The sequence below is a fragment of the Gavia stellata genome, chromosome 2 (assembly GCF_030936135.1).
Source record: "Gavia stellata isolate bGavSte3 chromosome 2, bGavSte3.hap2, whole genome shotgun sequence".
In the NCBI taxonomy this organism is placed as follows: Eukaryota; Metazoa; Chordata; class Aves; order Gaviiformes; family Gaviidae; genus Gavia; species Gavia stellata.
This window is the reverse complement of record NC_082595.1, coordinates 23,987,026-24,009,520: the sequence shown is the minus strand read 5'-3', so window position 1 is coordinate 24,009,520 and position 22,495 is coordinate 23,987,026. Positions and strand designations below refer to the sequence as shown.

The 22,495-nt window shown below is 39.8% G+C and overlaps 1 protein-coding gene across 1 annotated transcript in view; it reads right to left on the bottom strand.

Annotated features, from left to right (window-relative positions):
- Positions 1-2,707: 2,707 nt before the first annotated feature.
- AHCTF1 (AT-hook containing transcription factor 1) overlaps positions 2,708-22,495 on the bottom strand; it is a 41,641-nt gene continuing 21,853 nt past the window's right edge. The window contains exons 17-35 of the mRNA XM_059828373.1: positions 21,490-21,613; positions 21,264-21,320; positions 20,176-20,322; positions 19,231-19,418; positions 18,914-19,058; positions 18,687-18,818; positions 18,210-18,357; positions 17,973-18,123; positions 17,359-17,466; positions 15,392-15,587; positions 14,378-14,575; positions 12,074-12,503; positions 10,097-10,199; positions 9,077-9,183; positions 8,250-8,434; positions 5,274-7,104; positions 4,373-4,506; positions 3,796-3,902; positions 2,708-3,154 (exon numbers count right to left, since the gene is read on the bottom strand). Of these exons, the coding sequence (XP_059684356.1) occupies positions 2,962-3,154; positions 3,796-3,902; positions 4,373-4,506; positions 5,274-7,104; positions 8,250-8,434; positions 9,077-9,183; positions 10,097-10,199; positions 12,074-12,503; positions 14,378-14,575; positions 15,392-15,587; positions 17,359-17,466; positions 17,973-18,123; positions 18,210-18,357; positions 18,687-18,818; positions 18,914-19,058; positions 19,231-19,418; positions 20,176-20,322; positions 21,264-21,320; positions 21,490-21,613 (4,684 nt within the window). The 3' untranslated portion in view covers positions 2,708-2,961. The remainder of the gene's footprint in view (positions 3,155-3,795; positions 3,903-4,372; positions 4,507-5,273; positions 7,105-8,249; positions 8,435-9,076; positions 9,184-10,096; positions 10,200-12,073; positions 12,504-14,377; positions 14,576-15,391; positions 15,588-17,358; positions 17,467-17,972; positions 18,124-18,209; positions 18,358-18,686; positions 18,819-18,913; positions 19,059-19,230; positions 19,419-20,175; positions 20,323-21,263; positions 21,321-21,489; positions 21,614-22,495) is intronic.

Here is a 22,495-nt window from a genome sequence, read left to right as displayed (position 1 = left end):
TTTTTATTATTTCTGAAATGTGAGAGTCTGCTACGCCAAGGCAGTGAACCTTCCAGTGGAATCTTCTCTGGGGTTACAGCCCCTAAGTTACACACGTACAATTTAGCTTCAGCTTTTATCCATCTGACATTAGATCAAAGCAGATGCATCAAAATGCTCTTGAGAAATTCTAGCTTTTCTTTAGGGGGAGAAAAAACACACACCGCCCAAGTAATTAAATTTCCTATAGAAAAACTTCAGAATTGCTGTGTTTAGTGATGAACTGTACTGACTAGCTCCTGAGAAATTCTCACCTTGCTCACAGGGGAAATGCTGCTGTGTGCCCCTGGAACTTTCTGCATGCATCCACCACAACAATCCATCACCCCCTCTTTATTTCACATGCCCCTCATGCTCTTCTCTGGCACCATGAATACTATCTTCCTCTCATATACACATGCAAACACCTGCAGTTCTTTATTAAGATTCCCAACCTGCTCAGCCACTCGCCCCCAAACCATTTTAATCTTTTAAAAGGCAGTCTCCTTCCCAGTTCATCCTCACTGTTGAGAAGCACTGCCCATGCACTGGATCTCTCTCACCCATGTTGAAATTATCTTTTCCATTCTATCCTTCACATACTTGTAAGCAAGCAAGCCTACACAAAAATAACTCAAGTGAAATCTGTTTTCTCTACTTCATTATAAACCCACCCTTGAGTTGCCATCTTGACACTGTTAGCTGGATTCTTTTCCTTTTCTCAGGCTCTAAATAAAAATTCCCAGTGCCTGTTCTTGAATCTTTTTGAAAACCCTTTCCTCATTACGCATTATACTTACACTCCTATTCTTTTTGAACTGCTCCGTGGGGAAACTGGTCAGCACCCGAGAACTATGCACTGAACCAAAGTAACTGAGAAAAAAATGGAGGAAAACATTTTAACATATAATTGGATTAAAACTCCTGTGAAGTAAAAAATTACTAGACTATTAGAAACCTTTAGGAAGTTATTAAATCTCATGCCAGTTTTCTTGTTATTACTATTGCTTTCCTTTTTCTCCAAAGCACTGCCAAATGAAGATAATTCGGCTGAGCTGGTTATAAAGAGGCTAAAAATTACTACAGATTATCAATAAAATTAGCTAAGATCGTGTTTTCATTTGTTCTAATTGATTTTCATACCAAAAAATATACTGTATGTGTAAGTGACAGAAACGTGTTAAAACCCTATTAAGAAATCTTCACTAGCATTTCATCCATCAATTCTACTTGATCAGGAAACGGAGTGTTTTGTAAATATTCTTGTGCACTATATAAAACATCTATTCAGATTTGACATCCATTTTCTTTTCCAGATTTAAAAGTTTGACCTTTTACCCCTTTTTCTGAGCTATTCACTGCATTTCTGTACAATGTGAATTAAATTTAAAAACTTTTGCTAGAATTTCGCCCCCCTTTCCTCTTTGACCATATTTATATCATAGTTCAAGTACAAAATATTCAGAGTGAATAATTACTAACCTGACTGAAAGGTCTCACTTGAACTGCCACTTTCACTCTGTCAACATCTGGCATTTTTTTAAGCTTTCATTCAGTCATGAATAGTCCCAAGGAGAAAAATATCCAAGTGCATGCAACTGCTCCTCTAGAATAACCTGTTCTGAGATAGAAAAATCATGGCCCCAGAAGAAACTTCTTTTACAGGCTTAGTCTGTTGTTAATACATTCAACCATTATGTACAAGGTATTAGGTTAACCAATAAATTATTTCTTAGAGTAACTGTAGTAGTTCTTACTAATTGAAAAGTTTAATGTCAGGTTCCACCATTCTGTAGTCTTCAAAGTTGCATCCATATATAAATTAACTCACATAAAAATAATCCATTGTCTAAAAGACTGGACATCAAAATAGTACTTCCATGTCTGCTTTTAAAAAAGAGTAGTTTTTTGAATTCATTTTTACAAATTGAAGTTTTATAGGGAAATTTACTCCATAACCCAAGATTATTAATGAAATAATTATTCAAAAATATGGTTTGTAGCTAAGAATTCTGTACATATTTGTACCTTTTTCAGACTATTATGTTAGCTTTACCATCAGGTTTTCAGTGCTGTGATATGCAGGCTTCAAATATTGCAAAATATGTTTACAGACAATAATTACTTCAATTACAGTAACATTCCCATTAACCTTACGAAAGTCTTTTTGGCTCAAATTTCAAAGTATGTGGGTAATATCCCTTTAATTTTGATATGCTGTTGTAACCATCACATCCTCTATACAGTTAATTTTTTGCTGACAAGAAATTGTAGAAAATATTGAAATATCTGAGGTGTGATCTAGTCTAAAGAGCAGCTTTACCAAAATTTAAGACAAATACAAAAAAATATTGCACAGCTTAAAATACAGTTGTTTACATTCTGACTTCAATACAGTACAACTTCACCATGAACGTAAGGAATTACCAGTTTGTATTGTGAGCCCAATTTTTTATGCCAGAAGGTCAAACATCATTTATATAATTTAAACTAGTATGTTTTAAATGTTTACTTGTTATAGGAGTTCTAAGCAAACTTTTAAAAAGTTTAAAAAGCTTTTGGCCTCACTTTTGAGGGTCAGCACCTCTTGCAGACCAACATTAAAATTTGAGTGATACAGGCCATTCAACCCACTATTCCCTCAAAAAGCTATCAGACAGTAAGCATATTGTGAAGTATACATTTTTATTTAACATTCCTAAAATAACCTGTATTTACATATTGTATAAACGTATGAAGTCTTAATATAAAATAGAAAACTGCACTGACTGAGGAAATCACACTCCATATGGAGTTACTTATTGAAGACCATTTGTTTATGAAATTTTACAATAATTTATATAAATTATCTCTTCCAAATTAGATGATTTTTTTCTTTTTACTAATCCACACAATTTTGATGACTTTACAAACAGTGGTGTACATTATAAACTTAAAAAACAGTTACAGCATCTTCCGGCGCACAACAGGCTTTGGAAAATTAGACAGTCTTTTTTTGTTCTTTCGTAGAGTCTTCTCTGCCGCGTCTGCAGTTTCTTTCTGTTTGCTTTTTGTTCCATCCACTGGACTTCCAAAAGGAGAGATGAATTTTATTTCGACTGGTGGAGGTGACCAAGAACCTTCTTTTCTTGTGCTTCTGAAAAGAAAGAGAAGTATCAAATTATTTTTTTTTACCAATAGTATTTAGTAGAGGAAAAAAACCCCGTGTAATTACAAAATCAGTGCCAAACAATTACTTATAGGCTTCTTTGTAGATAGAATCAAGGCAGAAAAGGTATACAAATAACTTCCTTTTGCTTTCATTCCTTACCAGACTGTCCCAAGCATTCTCAATCACTATTCATATGAATTTTAGAGCCCTCCATCCCAGCTTTTCAGAAACAAATGTCCTCAAAACAGTTTTCCAGAAGGAACCACAAAATATGTCCAGAAACAAGTTCTCTTTACTCACTGTCTGACCCCTCCCTGCCTTGTATGGGAAACTAAAGACCAGAAAAGTGTGGTTTCATAAGGTGGAGTAAGACAATATAACAGCACGCCATCATTGCAAAGAATAGATCCACTTGCCCTTTTCTATCCCCTCCCTCTTCTGTTTCCATTACAAAACTAAACCGTTAAGTGGGGAACAAGGTGCCTATTAGACCAGCAAGCTGGATAGGCTCGTAAAGCCAGAGCAGAACTGCACAGCCAAGTGAGAAAGAGGAAGTTAAGTGAATAACACCTGAATCACTACCGCAATAAAGGCATATCAATCAGTGTTCAAAAAGAATTTCATACTTGCTTGCTTTCTTCATTTTTGATTTTGCAGTTCTACCTCTCTTCACTTTTTGCTTTCCCACAGACTCTATGGATTTGGTATCCTCATCCTCTTTAGTTGGAAGTGTCTATATTAAAGCAACAAAAACTTTACTCATGCACCAGTTCTTAACACTTCTACAGAATACAAATGAATGTTTCTTTTATGAAAAAGTAATGACAAAGTTATTTCCAAAAGCATTACAATTTACCTCTGAAAAAAAAAAAAAAGCCCTTCCATCCCAAATTATTGTACCATCCTATTAAGTTCAAATTCTGAAATTAACAGATAACACACCAAGTAAGTTTAAAGAAAGCCACTGTGTCTTTCATTAAAGGCAAAGCAATACTTATTAGTTCTTCACTTACACAGATTATAAATTTATTTTTCTACCTAGTTTTCATGAAGGAACAAAAAATAAATGTTTTTGTTGATTAATTTAAAGTTCTCTTTTTAGATACACTTTCAAGGAAAAAGGCAAGGGATTGCAAAGTATGATTTGAAAAAGCAGTACAGAGCAAAAATCAAGAACATGAGACAACTAGAGTTTTTACTTACTGGTTCCTTCACAATTCGGGAAATGCTAGATATATTTTTTCTCCTTGACCTCAAAAGAGGGGGTGAAAAAACAAATTGAGAAGACAAGTCCGGGTCTAAATCCTTAAGCTGCACAGGATGGTCGGCTTTTCCAGCTAAAATGACAAATTTTTGTTAACATGCACATACATTATACATAAAGGACAGTGACGTTAACTTACAGCTGATAATCAAGAGCACAACACCTTCCTGAAATAAAAGTTCCAATCAGGTTTATAAATGCTCAATAGGGAGCCATTTTTCCCCTAGTAACTGCCTCTTGGAATCCATTCTTTTACAGTAAATTGTGAAACAAAATAAAGCCAGTGTACTCATTTTACCTGCACTTACATAATCAAAGGTATTATGCTCAAGAGGCATCAAAAGTCCCTACACATCTCAAAAATTTTTTTTAATCACATAGTCTAATAAAAAGAACCCTATGTGCAGTGACATCACTAACAAAGTATATGCACATGAAAAACAATCACATAATTAAACAGCTGTATAGTTTGTTACAAGTTGCAGCTCATTTTAAGTTAAAAACTGAACAGGATTTGGAAGCATGTCTCCTTTATTTCCCCATTAACATCTATTTAGAAATACACTAAGGTGTAATTTCAAAATTGATAAAAATTAAGCCCATGAAAAAAATTCAAATTAAATTTCATTTCACTCTACTCAGATCAGCCTCCTGATCAGTTTCCACCACTAGTCAGCCAGTCATGTAGAGTTCAGAAAAAAGATGAATTCCCTCTTTCCAAATTTTTTATTTTAAATGGTCACATTCTTGACAATACTTAAAGCCATCCTTGCAGTTTGTTTTACATACTTTACAACACAGGAATATGCCGTATTTTGTGTATGAACACAAAGCACCTACCTTTAAATTTCTTTGTCAGCTTTGTGAGAGGAGGAGAGAAAAGGAATGACTCATTTTCCTCAACAGACAGTTTCTGATGCATGACACTTTTACGGGATCTGGTTCTTGTAATACGATCTGTTAAAGTTCTTGATGTTTCATGACATCCTGATGGGTTTATGCCTTCAAGCAGCAAAGGATTGCCACCAGGTCCTTGGGGGAAAGACGCCTCCCCTGTGCTCTCCTCCAGTACTGCACGTCTCTTCCTGCCACACCGCCCTGTCCCTCCTGTACTCCTGGGTGTGCTTGATTCCCCAGCCGTCCGGGCGGGTGTTTGCTCATGAGTAGCTGTTTTTTCTGGTTTAGCATGTGGAACTCGTCTTGTTCTTCTCCTAGGAGTATCACAGATTTCCGCTCTGCCTCCTGAACGTATGTCTTCCTGAGTAGAGACAGATCCTGTGCCTGCCAAGAGATTGTGTGCCCTCTTCCGAGCACTTCTTCTAGGAGTGACAGGAAGTTGAAATTCTGTTTGAGGCAGCGATGGTTTAGACAGATCAAGGTCAGAATTCTCTGAAGCTTCCAATGAACTCCTCTTTCTTCTTCGGCCTCTCTTAGTTGGCACAGGAAAAAGGAGGTGGTCACTAGGCTGCACCTCTTGATCCTTGACAATATTTTCAGTAAACTGTAAAGGAATGTTTTCCCGTTTTCTTGCACTTCTGCTGGGACTGACTGCCATTTTTGTCTCATGATCAGTGTCATTCTGGCCAGTTCCCTGATCTCCTGCTGAACTTTTTCCTCCTCTAGTCATTTGGGAAGCAGCAGAAGCAATAATGCTACCTCCAGCAAGAGAAGTTTCCTCATTAGCCGCTTCCAAGAGCTCAGATGCGGCTTCCTTTGCTCTCCTTAATCCTCTTCTTGGAGTAACGGCTATGGACTGCGTACTGACGGACGACGTTTGCCCATCAGAATGGCTGCTTTCTCCTTTTTCTGAATTGGCCCGTTTAGGCTTCCTACCTCTCCTAGGAGTAACAGGGATCACAGGTATGTGCTCATCCCCTTGAGCATTTTCTTCTGTTTGAAGACTAGAAGTCTCAGATGCTTCTTTTGTTTGCCTGGTACTTCTCCTAGGAGACAGCCCTAACAAAACGGGTTTGGCTGTCTTCAGTAGTTGCTGATGGCCTGCCGATGGAATACTTTGACTTCTCGTCAGTTGTCCCCTTGCGCGTCTTCTAGGAGTGACGGCATGCTCTACTTGACGTGTGCTGGTTTCAACTTCCACTCCTTCTGGCACAGTTGTTAAGGGAGCTTTTGCCTTCTGGGATCTAGTTTCCTTTTTACCTGTGGTTTCATGAATAGATTGTTCTACAACTCCAGATGTAAACTCTTTACTTCTTGTGTCTTTGATTACATCCAGTAAGTTCTCAGCAATAGCTACCTTAATGGGTTCGGGCACATATGGGAGTGACTCTGCAATATTTTGAGATTCCTGATCACTAGTTACAGTGGACACTGAATTTGTAACATGTTCTTGGTTTGCAGTATTTCCTAAACTGTACACAGGTTTTTCCCCTGTTGTTGTGCCAGCCGGTTTAGAAGCATCTAATAGTGTAGGGTCTCCCATCTCCGCTTCACCTTCTTCTCCTTCCAAGACTAAAGTAAAATTACTCTCCTCTCCATCTCCCTCAGCTGCATCACATTCACCATCTTGGTTAGCAGGCAAATCCCATGGAAACTGTTGCTCTGTAGTATTATAGCTGTATTGAAGATTGCCTGATGGATGTAGTTCACTAGATGGTGATGCTTCAGGTGCTGCTTCTGAGGTTTCTGCCTTACCCGCACTATCTTCAATGACCTAGAGTTAAAAAACGTCTGTTAATGCATTATTAATTACCAAACAGACTAACTTCCAACCGAGTGAGACAAACCTGAGGACAGTGAAAGACTGCGTTTCCTTTCACATCACCACTGAATGTAAAGTCAGAAACATACAATGTACTCTCTCCTACAGAGAAAAGTTTATGCGGTTAAGGGACAGAGAACAGAGTATTCAGTGTACGCAATCACATGCTCCATTTCTGAGATTTCTGCTCCCAAAGCTGAGATGAGCTAACTAACTGACAGCCTATTTAACTTCATCTGAAGTCTGGGACACCGAAAACCTTTTCCCGTTCCTCAAGGCCAATCTGTTTGTGGTACCTTTCAGTTTGTACTTCACTCTAACTATTATTAATTCCTGTGAGTATAATCCTACAGGAAATGGACAGTATACTCTATATGGTACTTAGAGGACATCCACAATGAATCCAAAGAACTCATCGGCCCTGGCAGAAGTAAGAAAAATAGGGAAAAACCCGGGACACTGGAGAATCGCTAGTTCTCATTTTCAGCCCATGTGAACAGCTTTTTAAAATTCATATTTTACAAAGTTCAGATGTCAGGGAAACGTGTTTTTACAAAAAAAAAATTAGTTTTAAGCAGCTGGAAATATCTTGACACTGAAATTAACTCATTACTGGGAATTCTGTTTATGTTAATAAGGAACAAATAGTAAAGGATCTAAGCACGTAAATCATTCTGAAAATGAGTTCGCTTCCCACATCGTTTCCTCATTCGGTAAATGGCCCCCAGTATCGACAAGCTGCACTCCCCAACTTTTCTTATTGCCTTTAACATTATTTATTTTTTCAGTCAAATAAGAAATGTTTAAGTTCTAGTAAACCAAATGAATGCACGCTTTTTTAAAAAATAAGTTAGGCATTTTTCCTTGTACTACTACAGCTCTCAAGGGCCCAAGTCTTGACAGGTTCTATTCTGTGTTATAGGTACAGAAAATGCATAGGAGACAAACGTATCTGCCATCACGTAATGAGGTTTTAGCTTGTTGGCTAAAGAAACCGAGACTTTTTCGTGTGCCTTCTAATTGTCAGTAAGACAGGACTGTCCTCAATTTGCAAAGTGTTTTTGATTTTGCAGAAAATGGGAAAATAGTTTACTTACATTAATTTCCTCAGTTTTAGGAAGAGCGTTAGCAACAGTTGCTTCTTCCTGCGGAAAAGGAACATTTTCTTCAACTCCAGCTGCTTCTAGGTTACGTTCTTTAGGTAAATCCACACGCTTCCCCTCAAGGCGATTTTCGGAATGAGTACTGACCACATCCTCACTGTCAAGGATACTTATCACAGCTGGAAGAGATTTGTATAATTTTAACCTAAGTAAGTGCTATATAAATGACACAGGTTTAAACAACAGGAAGTAACAGAGGGAGCAGGAGCCAACAATACAGTTCTCCATCCTGACACATATATCGGGCTTTCTCCAAAAACTAGAAGCCAGAACTATCTGTCTGGTAAAGGAGGCAGCCCCACAATATTAAAAAAAAAAAAAAAAAGAGGGAAGGGAAGGGGAAAATCAGCTGTCAAGTCCATAGAAAAAAGAACGAGAGAGAAAAGGGTGGCTGGAAAGGCACACAGAGCTCATTATTCTTCACAGCCTGAATACCGAGGATGCATCATCTTTTAAAATAGTAACTCAAGCAGCAGATCCCATAGCACACAAATTAGTGCTGGTGTACAACATTAAAATAGATACTGATCTCTCTTTCCAATTTCTCAGTATCTTTATCACGAACAGGAACATGCCCTGTGCATTTGCTACAGGGACTTTCTTTGAGGAGGCTATTCTCTCTACAGTTTAATGAAAGCTAGCAGCAACATGCTAGTACTACTTCAGTCTGACACCCCTGTAGTGGTACGGCAAACCACACATTTTACTTCAGGAGTTCAGCTCCCTTAACTCACGTAATCTCCCCAACATACTGTACACACATTCACTGTCTGCCTCCGGGGATCCAGAAAGCTGTGGGTTTGTTGCAACTGGTATGGCTTTTTCTTCTGATGCAGAGCACATTTTGGACTCCTGGTGGTGTGTTTCACTTCATGAACAGAGAGAGAGACATTCGTCAGTAAGCTTCAAAACAAACCCTGAAGAGCTTTACAAGTTGCTTTCTCACTGTAAAATCTTCATGTTTCAAAACAGAAAAAATTAAGAAAAATCAGAAATTCCTTTAGCAACATATCTGCATTCAATTTGTGACTCATTCTTATGCAATGAATCAAGTCCTTAGCATTCTTCCCGGCTATCTAACACTAGATAATAACATAACAACAGAGCGATATTAAAGAACGAGATACCATTTGTCTTCTGTAGAAAGAGTGTAACGGCTCTATTGGAGGTTTAGAAGGAACCGAACAAAAGTTTATACCAGGTTATGTTACCACTTGAAATCAAGGGTTGTTTCATTGCTAACAGTCCGTCTTTCTCGCTAAGCACTTACAGCTTTTAAAGTATCTGGTGAGAAAACTGCTTCCCTTTCCATAAGCAAGGAGATGCTAATGGAGCACACACAGAAAATAGAAATTAAGTGTCTAAAATACTGCCAGAAAGTATCCAAAGCCCCCAGATAAACTCACTAACGTTACAGGAATCTCAGGTGTAATTTTTAGCTACACCATTTTCAGACAAAAGCAGGGCTTCTGTTCACAGTATCTGCTTAGTAACCCTCAAACCGTTCAAAGGTTTGTATAGCCTGTTGAATGAAGTCTTTATCACCGTACTTGGGGGTCTGCAATGATTTCAGAAAAAAGGCTCAAATGGACAGCTAGTCAATTTGACTTCTGTTCATGCCAAATTAGTTCTGTTCACAGCCAGAAAGGAATAGAAAAGCCGTTGTATATCAGAACACAGGGAAGAAGCAATACCGGCTCACAATCATAGTTTTCAAACACAGGAAAGCCAGCAGTTACATGTTGTGTGAACCCAACAGTGTATCTGTTTTATAAACTTACCCTTCACGTGCAGTCCCCAAAGGAGCAGCCTCAGCAGCTTTAAACACCAATTTACCATCCTCAGGAAGGGTAAGACAGTAAGCATTTGATTCTTCCACAAATCCTACAAAAACAGACAGATGGATGACTTCCCTGTTGCACTTAACATCACTTCTTTTAAAACGATCATATGATTTTAAAGTGAGCCTTTACGCATTTCACCTACGATAGCGATCTAACAAAATAATGCTACCAAGACTTCAAATGCACAGGAGGTCTGAAGTCTTCTTTCCAGTAAAACAAGAAGTCTGATGCGTAATTTCAGTCAAGAAAACAAAATGGCCATTGATATTCTGTTTACAAACTAAACTTGATATGTTACGGACCTAACACATAAAAACTTCAGAAAACACCCCTCCTTCTTAAAATCCGGTAGCAAGTTTTCTCATTTCTCTTTGGATACTCGTCTCATTCCAGCAACGCTCCTTTCCTTTCTTGACTCCATTTCCCCTCTTCTGCAAGAATGCAGCTAAGGTCCTTGCTTGTTCTTTTCTCTAGAGATTGACTGGTCGCGTTGAAACCCAACTGCTTGCTAACCTGTTTTTATCTCAACAGGTTCCGTTCTAGAAACATCCTCCTCTTCTTTGTTTCTACTGTCTGCTTCCTTCAGATCCAGCAATTATCTTTGCAGACAGCATGCAGGACTGGGATAATTTTGCTAGCTCAGGCCAAACAAGAGCTATACTGACTGCCCTCTAATGCTTCCACACTACGGAAATTGTACAGAACTCTTTGTACCACAGTCCAGCAACGACAAAGTTTCTTTATACCGTTATTCTTTAATGATTAGGACCTTAGCATTATTTCTAAGGAAAAGCACCCTGGATTTCTTCTCCAACTACAAGACATCTAAAACAGGACAGGCAAATGTTTTGACCTGTCTCACTCAAAACACGCGGATCTGGAGAATCCCTTTTACCCATGTACGTGGAGTCCGTATCTGGCTACTCCTGTTCTTTCAAAAGAAAAGCAGCTGAGGAACTTCAATAGCACGTATCACTCCCCGGGATCCGCCAGAACCATCTCAGACTTAGGACTGAATCAGGCTGCATATGATGCACTGATACTGGAGTACATGCTCACTGCTACTGGCGTACACGCTCACTGCTACGAACTGTTTCAAGACCTGAGACACAGAACTCCTACACTTGCATACATGTCCCAGGAATAGCAAACTTTGTGCAGAGAAAGTTGAACGCACTGAGCTCTCTTTGTCAAATACTGACTGTAGCTGTGTTTACACATCTTCTCCCTGTTCCTGCACTACGTTCATTCCCAGCCCTTCATCACCGCTCACCAGCTAGTGAGCTATAACTCTTCTAATCTGCTAGCAGACCCGCTCCTATGAACACACCCTCAGCAGCTGGACTGGCTTGAATGGGTTGAATTGAGCTGAATTACCAAAGACCAACTGAAACAGGTTTGCAAAAAGCTGCATAAGCTGTTGAGCCAGCAAAATGAGCAAGCATAGCTGTAATGAGAAGCAGATACACAAGCAGACTTGCTTCCAGACGAAAACTATTTAACTGAGCACTAATGAGGTGGTTAAAAAAAAAATAAAATACACATATACTAGTCAAAACACACCATACACTAAACTTCCAGTGAAAAACCTGCAGCCTACAGAAGTAGCGCTAAAACATAACCAGAAGCTTAAGTTTTCAACTTGTATCCCTCTCAAAACTCCCACAAATCACTACTGCCTCTCAGCTGCAATTACACACAAGAAATACCAGCTAAAAGCAGTATACATTCATAATGTCCCCAGTACCTAAAAAAGTACTCAAAACACAGCAGTAATTTTAAAAGCCATGGACAAGAAAGCGCCTAGAAAACTTGTGAACACTCGTCATTAACTGTCGCACTCATCAATAGTTTAAACTTTTGAAGTCAATGGAAAAAATTCAGAAACTTAGGTTATCGTAGGATGAAACACACCAGCTTCTTTTCTTAGTTCTGATGAATCCGGTTGTTCTGTCTGGAAAGGTTTATCTTCAACCATTTCACTGTCTTCTTCCTTCTCCAATTCTTGAAAAGCAGCAGTTTTGTCAGTGGAAGAATTAGCTGGTTTAGCAGCAATAAAGATGACATCATCTTCAAAATCGCTGGGTGATTTTGCATCATGATACTCCAAAGTAGTTTGGTCTGACCTGGCAGAGAAGTTGTTATTTTCTTTGCTGACATCCATTTTCTCCAAACCATCTCCAGGTATGCTTTCTAAAGACTCTTCCATTTCAGCACAATCATCCTCAGGATTGCTCAGAGTAAACAGAGTTGTTTTATCTCTACTTTCAGACCAAGCATCCTCCACCACTCCATGATGCTGCTCAGATGAAGCTCCAGGCAGTGCTTTACCATCTTCTGTTTCCTTTTTTTAAAAAAAAAAAAAAAAAAGCAAAAGTTCACAATCAGTAACATGCATACGCTTTTTGTCAAAGCAAGACAAAAAAAACCCAAACAAAGTTATACGGATAGTTGCAAGCTTTACAAGTGTCACATTACGCAAGGCACTACAGAATTAATTGTCATTCTAGCACTATCTTAGTTTCTCAAGCGGAGTGTAAAAATTAATCCCGCTTCTGACTGCTTATTGAGTTTCCGCGACCTTGGAGAATTAAGACAAAGTGGGTATTGTAAGCGCTTGCCTATACTGTCATCTCAAGGCTGTTCGTTGCATTCATGACTGTGTTTTCGAGAAGAGGGAGCTTTGCATACCTAAAACCACAATTCAAGATTTCTCTTTTTTTTATGCTTGCCTTTTCAACGTGTATGCATGCAAAAATATTTTAGTGTTCACTATGCCTGTGGCATAGCCACACTGCATTATTAGTAAGAACTTTGTGTAGGAGAGTGCGCCTCTTGTTACTATTGAGAGGCTCTTTACAACAGGCAATAAAAGGTACAATAAAAACAGAGCATGACAATTTGTTAGTACATGTACAGAAAGATCCTACGTGTAGACACTAGCACATGCCCCTGTCTGCTCCTCATTTTGGTAAGTTACTGTGCTGGTTTTGAGTAGGATAATTTTCTTCACAGTAGCTAGTATGAGACTATATTTTGGATTTGTGCTGAAAACAGTGTTGATAACACACGGATGTTTTAGTTACTGCTGAGCAGTGCTTACACAGAGTCAAGGCCTTTTCTGCTTCTCACACCACCCCACCAGCGAGTAGGCTTTGGGTGCACAAGAAATAGGGAGGAGACACAGCTGGGGCAGCTGACCCCAAAAGACCAAAGGAATATTACATACTATATGATGTCATGCTCAGTATATAAAGCTTGAGGAAGAAGAAGGAAGGGTGGGAAGTTCGCAATTATGGCATTTGTCTTCCCATGTAACCATTACGCATGATGGAGCCCTGCTTTCCTGGAGATGGCTGAACACCTGCCTGCCCACGGGAAGTAGTGAACGAATTCCTTATTTTCCGTTGCTTGCGTACGTGGCTTCTGCCTTACCTATTTAACTGTCTTTATCTCAACCCACGAGTTTTCTCACTTTTATCCTTTCGATTCTCTCCCCCATCCCACCAGGGGGGAGTGAGCGAGCAGCTGTGTGGTGCTTAGTTGCTGGCTGGGGTTAAAGCACGACATTTACTTCAACAACTGCATGATGAGCTGAATCAGAGAATCCAACAGACAGAACAAGAGGAGGAGCAGAAGGGGGCAACTTTCAGAGGCACCAACTTCATTTGACAACTATACAAGTGCTATCCCTGGTGCAAGGCAAGAAACAAACCCCAGAACTTTAGCGCTAGAGAGCAGTACAGCTCTCTTCATCAGGAGTCTATTTTTACCATAATTTAAGTCAAACCAGCCTTGCAAAAGGAGAGACTGAAAGTAAATGCAGCTCATGGCTTCTGTGGCTTTCAAAGATGTTTAATTCACAAAGCTTAACAAACCCAAACAACTGGCTCAATCTACATTCCTTACCTTCCTATCAGCCTAGCATTTGAAAAGCTATAGCGGGAAGCTGAACAATTTGGAAAAATCACAGCTCCTAACAAGGCTGGAGTAAAAACCCCCAAGGTCACTGGCATTTCCTATGAATATGTTCCTGCAGGCACGTGATGTTACAGAAGGTCTCACACAACCTTTTTTGACCAAATCCAAGCCTGCCATTCTGATTTGCAGTTCCAATTCTCAATATAAGGAGTTTTGGCAAACTTCAAAAAAATCTAAATCAAATCACAGTCTATAAAGCCTTTAACTGTAAAAATCACTAACTACAGCCCAGCTTACCCCAACAGTCCCTTTTGCATTTGAGTTCTCTTCCCTGAAAGATATCCTAGGTTCCTTTGCTCGTAGAGGAGGAGTAACTGATCGTCCTGGAGATGCAGAAGGAGTTGCTAGGGGTGTAGTGCGAAGGCTGGATCTGAGAATAGACTGAGGGATAAACCCAGGAAAACCAGAAGCAGATGTGGCCAAAACTTTAGCTCTCTATGAAAAGAAATAAAAAGGTATAATTTATAACCAGTTAAATCTTCACAACAGAGGACTTCCCTAGTCAAAAGTGTTAGTTTAAATTACAAACTGAGTTTGTACCAGCAGAGAGGACAAAGTGTAGCCTCTGCACTGCTCTTTTTCCAAAGGTACCAAAATCTTAAAGATCGCCACTGTTTTGTTCAAGTAGGCAAAGGCAAAAAGAGCAGCACCAAGAAGACAGGTCAAATGTTACTTCCTTGCATGAGAGGAGTTTGATGGCCATGAATGGAAATACAGTTCAACACAAACAACTAATAGCTAAAATTACTGCAAAAAGCCATCACCGAATGTGACAGAGACCAAAATCACTTAACTGGCATCCCTTAGTTGTCATTCACTTAACTGGATTAAGAAACTGAAGCATATACATTGTTGCCTGTAGGTATGCAAGTCAAACTATACAGAGCTATTGAGCGCTTCAATAATGGGTTGGTTAAGCTACAAAATGCATCTTTAAGTATCTAAGTATATTGAAAAGTCCAATATTAACTTACTTTGTTCCAGGTGATAAAAACAAGTGGCTTTCACGAAGCTACGGGACAACGTGCATACCGCAATTAAATTAGAACCAAACTTGCCCTCTTCAAGACTGTTCCCAACAAACTGCTTCCAAAATGACTCCATACACAATAACCACATGCATACTGAAAATATTCCACAATTTGCATCCAACCGTGTTTGTGTTAAAAGACTTTTCTGGTGGTTTCATTTTAAACAAAGTTTACAGGCTTTTCATTTGGTTGGTTGTTACCGGTTTTTTACAGTACGAACCTTAACCACAAGAGGAGTCTCTAGTAAATTCAGTTCTGATGCTCCTGAAAACTTCTTTTGTGAGATGGAACCATGTGTATTTGGTTTCAGTGGGCTGGATGCCACAAATGAAGCAGAAGCTCTGCACGGTGACTGCCAGCTACCACGCTGTGCTCCAGAACACGAAGGAACAGGACGAACCACCAAACCCAGCAATCTGTTAAGGTACACAATTTAAAATACGAAAAGAAATAAATCAATGGAAAGAATCATGCTGCGTTCAAGAAATCTGAGACGGTACATAACAAAAACATTCCATGAACAAGAAATACATGTGAACCCTCACTGTTGGGGTGATGTATAAGTTCCATGAACAAGTCACAGGCATGGAAAAGGGGAAACATAACCCCCATTTTTATAAAGGGAAAAAAGGAAGACCTGGGGAACGACAGGCAAGTCAGTCTCATCTCTTTGCCCAGCAAGATCATGGAGCAGATCCTCCTGGAAATTATGCTAAGGCATATGGAAAACAAGGAGGGGACCGGTGACAGCCAACATGGCTTCACTAAGGGCAAATCGTGCCTGACAAATTGGTGGCCTTCTACAACAGGGTTACAGCGTTGGCGGATATGGGAAGAGCAACTGATGTCATCTACCCGGACTTGTGAAAAGCATTTGACACCATCCCAGCATGACATCCTTGTCTCTAAATTGGAGAGACATGGATTTGATGACTGGAAAACTCGGTGGATACCGAATTGGCTGGATGGTCGCACTCAGAGAGTCAGCAGCTAAATGTCCAAGTGGTGACCAGTGACAAGTGGTGCTCCTCAGGAATCGGCACTAGGACCGGCACTGTTTAACATCTTTGTCAGCGACACGGACAGCGGAATTGAGTACACACTCAGAAAGTTCGCCGACGACACCAACTGTGTGGTGTGGTCAACACGCTGGAGTGAAAGGATGCCACCCAGAGGGATCTTGACAGGATTGAGGGGTGGGCCTGTGCGAACATCACAAAGTTCAACAAGGCCAAGTACAAGATCCTGCACGTTGGTCGGGGCAATCCCAAGCACAAATACAGGCTGTGCAGAGAATGGATTAAGAACAGCCCTGAGGAGAAGGACTTGGGGGTGTTGGTTGATGAGAATCTCAACATGAGCCAGCAGCGCATGCTTGCAGTCCAGAAAGCCAACCGTACCCTGGGCTGCATCAAAACAAGCATGACCAGCAGGTCAAGGGAGGTGATTCTCCCCCTCTGCTCCGCTCTCGTGAGACTCCACCTGGAGTACCGCATTCAGCTCTGGGGCCCCCAACATAAGAAGGACATGGACCTGTTGGAGCGAGTCCAGAGGCAAGCCACAAAGATGATCAGAGGGCTGGAGCACCTCTCCGGTGAAGACAGGCTGAGGGAGTTGGGGTTGTTCAGCCTGGAGAAGATAAGGCTCTAGGAAGACCTTATAGGTCCCCTTCAGGTACTGGAAGGCTGCTACAAGAAAACTGGAGAGGGACTTTTTACAAGGGCATGTAGTGATATGACAAGGGGTCATGGCTTTAAGCTGAAAGAGGGTGGATTCTGATTTAACCATACCACCTGTAGGAAAATCATCTGACAACTACTTTAAGGTTCCTTCCAACCCAAACCACTCTATGATTCTATGACTTTTTTTTTTTTTAACTATTACTTTACATTTCGTACTTAATTTCCTAAATCACTGCCTCTGAGGCAAGAGTAATCCAATGTTAAGTTGCACAAGTGATGTCATTCTCGTGTCAGAAGAAAATGCATCCACATTTCAATGCTGGGACCACTTCAAATTCTCCACTTAGTTGTGTCCCTAAGTTGACCTTTTCTTTAACAGACACAAAACTAAATGCAAACAGAACACTTTGCAAGCACAGGAAGTGTACACACCCACACACATACATATATATATAGATATGAGAAGCAACACCTTTTTGAAAGTCATTCTGTAGACCTACTATACCTGGAACATTTTCCTGAAAATTTTCTAACTGGTGTCCCAACAAATGCATTGCACAACTCTGCATCAGGGAGAGGATGTGTTATGACTGGTGGTTCTGTCACTCCAGGACTAGAATTAAAAGGAAAATGTAAATGACTTTCATTCCCCTGAAGTCCAAACATACCAGAATCCAAGTTTATTTGACCATACCACCTGCAGGAAAATCATCTGACAACTACTAGCCTCCTTTCCACTCTTTATAATTCTGCCTATTTTTAGGTAAAAAAGGCAGAAACTGCAGAGGAAGTGGTAAAACATTACTATTCGATCACACCAATATCTTAATGGTAATCACAGTTTTAGTTTCAGCAACCCTAAATTCTGTAAGCACATTCACCGCAATGTAAATATATCTGTTTGCATAAATAAGATTATCGTAGCAGAAAACCACTCTCTCCAAATATTACTTATGGTGTATTGATTCTTAAATGCTACATATTGTATGCACAAAAAAGCCAGACAAAGCTCTGTTCAGGCGCACCTTCCCTCCAAAACGCTAACGCAATTCCAATGGATTTTTCTCTCTCTCTCCAAACATGTAGCTCAAGACTAAACTTTGTTAGAAGGCTGCTTACCTATCATGCTGTGAGAAACTGGTTTTCTGCTCGTTTGCTGCCCATACTTCTCCAATTTTGGACAATACGTTACTGATGAAAGTTGCTCTTGTGTGCACGTTTGCTGCATTAGCTTCTTTTGTTACTGTTGATAATGGCTTTGGTCTTGCGACTGTAAAGCGAGAGGGAAAAACTCTCAGCCTCGTGGAATCCAAGCGATGGTTAGCTGTCCACTGTATTTCCCCCCCGAAAAATTACCTTCTCTTAAGACCGATGAAGGCAAATGGTAAGGCTTGGCTCTCTCTAGAGCCAGCTTCCTTTGAACTCTAGGAAGGATCTTGCCATATTGGTCTAATATAGAATTTCTGGCAAGCGCTCTCTCTCTCAAGCGAGGATCACGATCATTCTGATGAATGAAAAGCGTAAAGCAAAACGTTAACGAATTACAACAAGTTCGTTGCACAGAACTGCCTGTGCTATTTCTAATGAGTGAATAAACGGCCTCTGCAGATACAGTAAAATGCATCCACCGCACAGAACAGCAGCAAGTGCTACCCATCAGCACACGCTTTGGAGTAGTGGAATATTTTGTTCAACTTTTAGGTTCGGCTGTAACTTAACGTGTAGAAGCTTATTCCTAGTATTTCAAAGAACGGTATGAAACCCCAAGCATTGCTGAGTACTATCAAAAACGGTTCGTAACACCGAAAAGAACCTTGCACACTTGACGCTTACCATGAGATTAACCTTCATTGTCTGATTCAACTGTAGTGCTGGGATATAGTTGGCACACTGCAGATGGTGGACTAAAAGAAGTTCGCGATTCTGAACACCAGCAGTGGTCTGTAAAAACTTCTCCAAACACTCCTATGAGAAATAACACATTTCAAAAATCCATTATGAATCTGCCTCTTCTCTGTTCAAAGAGACGATTAAGATTTTTTTTTCTTGTCCACACTTACTCGTTCAGGGCCTGTGAAAGGTAGCTTCAGTAAGTCTTCCATTAGTCCCACCTCCTGACAGACTTCAAACATGTGTTTTAACAGCTCTTCTGGGTTTAAATTAGTGGTATGTTGCTGCAACAGACCCCAAGCCTCCACCATGCACCTGCAATTAATTTTTTTGAGACGTAAAGGAATATTAATAGTATAGCCAAAAAGACGCCCCAAAGTTGTGGTATTCAAAGTTTAAAGGAAATTTAGGGCACCATGATTTGTATTATTTGTTCTCCACCTGTCACAATATTTGAGCGCCAAAACAGGGGGATATATTTCGTTACCTATTGGACAACAACACAGTGAGGAAAAGCCGCGCTTCACTACTGCTTGACATTGAGGGCTTCATCATCTGTACGTATCTGAGGGCTCGCCTATGCTCTCCTTGGCACATGAGGGACTGAAGAATTCTCATATGTTGCCATGACACAGTTTTGATTGTAGCTGGATGAAAGAGCAGGGCCAGTGAATTCTGTAGAAGTCAGAGAACATGTTTACTAAGATACATACATACACACAGGCAACAAAAATATTCAAAAATTTCTTAAGGAAGGGTGAACGGGTGTTAAATAAACTTAGGTGACTATCCAATGAAATACCTGATACGGGACATGTAAATAACAAGTATTTGCAGGAAAAAGCATTAGAGCATTCAGATAGCCATACAGAACAAAGTGAGTGTTTTAAAAGGAGTAGGTCACACTTTTCTAGGTTCATCAAATCTCTGCATACAAACACCGCTTTTTATAAATACACTACTAAATACACTTCTCCCAGACAAAACGATTACATCAATGCTGTGACAGGCAAAGAACAACCTTCAGCATCAGAAAGAACACGGATTAGGTTGAAAAGTCACTTTTGCAGTCTTCTGTCTCAACTCTGGCTGCTATGATCTTAGCTTTAATATTTAAAGTACCTAAACCACTGTTTTGGAGAAAGTGCTCAACTGGTCTGCTGAAAACAGCCTAAATGGATGGCTTTGAAAAGTCAAATATCAAGCATTATTAAAGTGGACTTTGTCTTTCTTTTCACCAACTGCCTGTCAAAGTAATTGAAACAAACATTTCAAAGCATAACTTATTGCTGAAGATGTCGTGGCAGTATTACAAAAAAAGCTTCTGATGTTTTATCACCTGTTACTAGCTAAGCACCGATTTATTAAAATTGCTTTCTAGATTATCGCTTTGTACTGCAATGTATGTCTCGCTAAACTGTAACATACTTACTTCATAATCATTGTGATCTAGAAGCCAGAAACCTTGAACAAGCTTAACAAGACCCCAAGGGATAGCAAAGGCAGTTGGGAAGGAGTCGATTAGAGTTTCTGTTTTGTTCGGAAAGGAATGCATGACATCTAGCAGCAAGTAAATTGTCTGGTATCACGTATCTAATTAAGGCTAACAAATTTTTAAGACCAAAATTTATCCCGTAACATTTAGAAAAACATCAGGAAGTAAGGATATGCAAGTGGTAGGAAGCGGAAAATACTAATGGCTTAGTCTTGCCGTTTTAAGCTATTCTAACCTGACAACACTAGGGTCCTAACCACAAAACTGCATTCTGAATAAATAACCAGAAAGAAAGGCTCTTTAGTTTCTGTAAGGCATTCAAAAAGGTTAACTTCGCGTATTTAACTGCTTCAGTTAGAAACTCAGGATCCCTCTTTAGTCGGTGGAGCTACCAGTTGGACATTCAAAACATTTGAACATCCCACGCTTAGTTATTACAGCAAACAAATTCTACAGTTGGTTTTTTCCCTTATTTCCAGAGTATATAAACCAATGTAAATTATGGTGTCCTTACAATACAACTCAGCTCGGAATGATTAAATTGGGGTTTACACCAGTATGTGGATCACTCACTGGCAGCGTCATCTTTGCTTTCTGACAGCCGTTTTTAGGGACGTACTCTAATAAGACAGCTCTGGGGTACAACAGTTTTTAAACCCCTTGCTCTCTAGGCTCTCCTCTCGGCTTAGGCAACAAACAACAAAAGCAATTCTGGATATTTCCGCAGCTTAGAAATTAAGTTCCTGCCCAATGACTTTTCCCTCTGTTTACTATTCTGTGTGTGTGCACATTTAACGGAACAAAAGCTTTGCAACAAAACATTAAAAAAAAAGAAAAAAGAAATGCACAGTACAAAGAAATAAAACAATGCTTCTGTCTAGGACTTAATTCTAAACTAAATGTTTTCACTTGCATTGTGTTTGAAGGATAAATTAGAAAATGTTATGAAACACGTAGGTGACAAGCATTTAAGAACATTTACGTGCATATACTGAAGGTGTAATAAAAATAACTAGAAAGGATACAATTGCATGCTTGTAGCTTTCTTCAAGGCTTTCTAGCAAATAGAGATCCAGCAGTGCCTGAAATGAAAAATTGGAAGTTTTTAAAAAACTCCTGTCTTTCATAAATCACTGCCTTTTGGGTGGGGTTTTTTTTGCGGGGGGGGGGGGGGTGGGGGGTGGGGGGTGGGGGTGAGGGTTTGTTGTTGTTGCTGTTGTCATTCTTGTTTTCTGTGAACATAACACTCACATGTAAACTAGCAGGTGGATATTTCCCAGTTCCTCCTTCATCTCTCCGCCACAACTTCTCAACTTGGTCTCCTAACTGGGAAACCATTCCATCAATCATCAAGCAGTCAGAATCCCATTTTCCTCTGGAACAGAAGGTAGCAAGGATTTGGACAGAGTAAACCACAAATTCCACCCTCGCAGTGTAACAGATTTCCTCCAGTCAAAAGCAAACAAAAAAAGCTCCCAGGAGTCAAAGAAAGTAACAGACATACAAAGGCACGATTAGGACTTGAAATGCACGTGAAAGAAATTTCTGAGTCAGGTGAAAGATGTTCGTTAGATCATGTTCAGTTATTAACGGAGGTCAAAATAGAATTACAATTACGGATGGCTGAACTTTTAACAATTACATTCGTCACAAGTCCATCACAGCCTTCTGCTGACTGCGACGCTACCCTTTAATTTCCCGACGACAGCAAGCGCCAAAAGCACACCAGAGCTTGTGTGCTTCTAAGGATCACATAAGCCTGTGTGCAAGTTACTTGAGAATTAAGCTAAGAAAGATGAACTTTACAGTCAATACCTAATACACTGCAGCTTCCACCTTAACTCATCTTGCAGCCTCTTCTTCACAGTGCCATAGCCTAAGCTTGTTTAGGTCTTTCCTTAGTTTCCAGTTGCATTTCCAAAGAAAAATCTATTATCGTCTAATCCAAGGCCTATCACCTATATGCTAGTAAGCTAGTCCAGGAAAGAGAGTTTACGTTAGGAAAGGACTTCTATGCACTAGCCAATAGAGTGCTAGGTGTGCCAACTACACGTAACTCTGACTATCTTACGAAATTACACAAAGGTACTTGCGAGTAGGAGCTTTAGGCCAATACAATTATTACCATCTATTACTAGCCCATAAAAGAGATGATTTTTTTCTTTTTAAACATGCTTTCTTCTGTGTCCAAAACAATTGTTCTGTGAATGTTGTGCTTTCCTGAACCAGAGACGACTGATCCTAGCCTAGTCAAGTG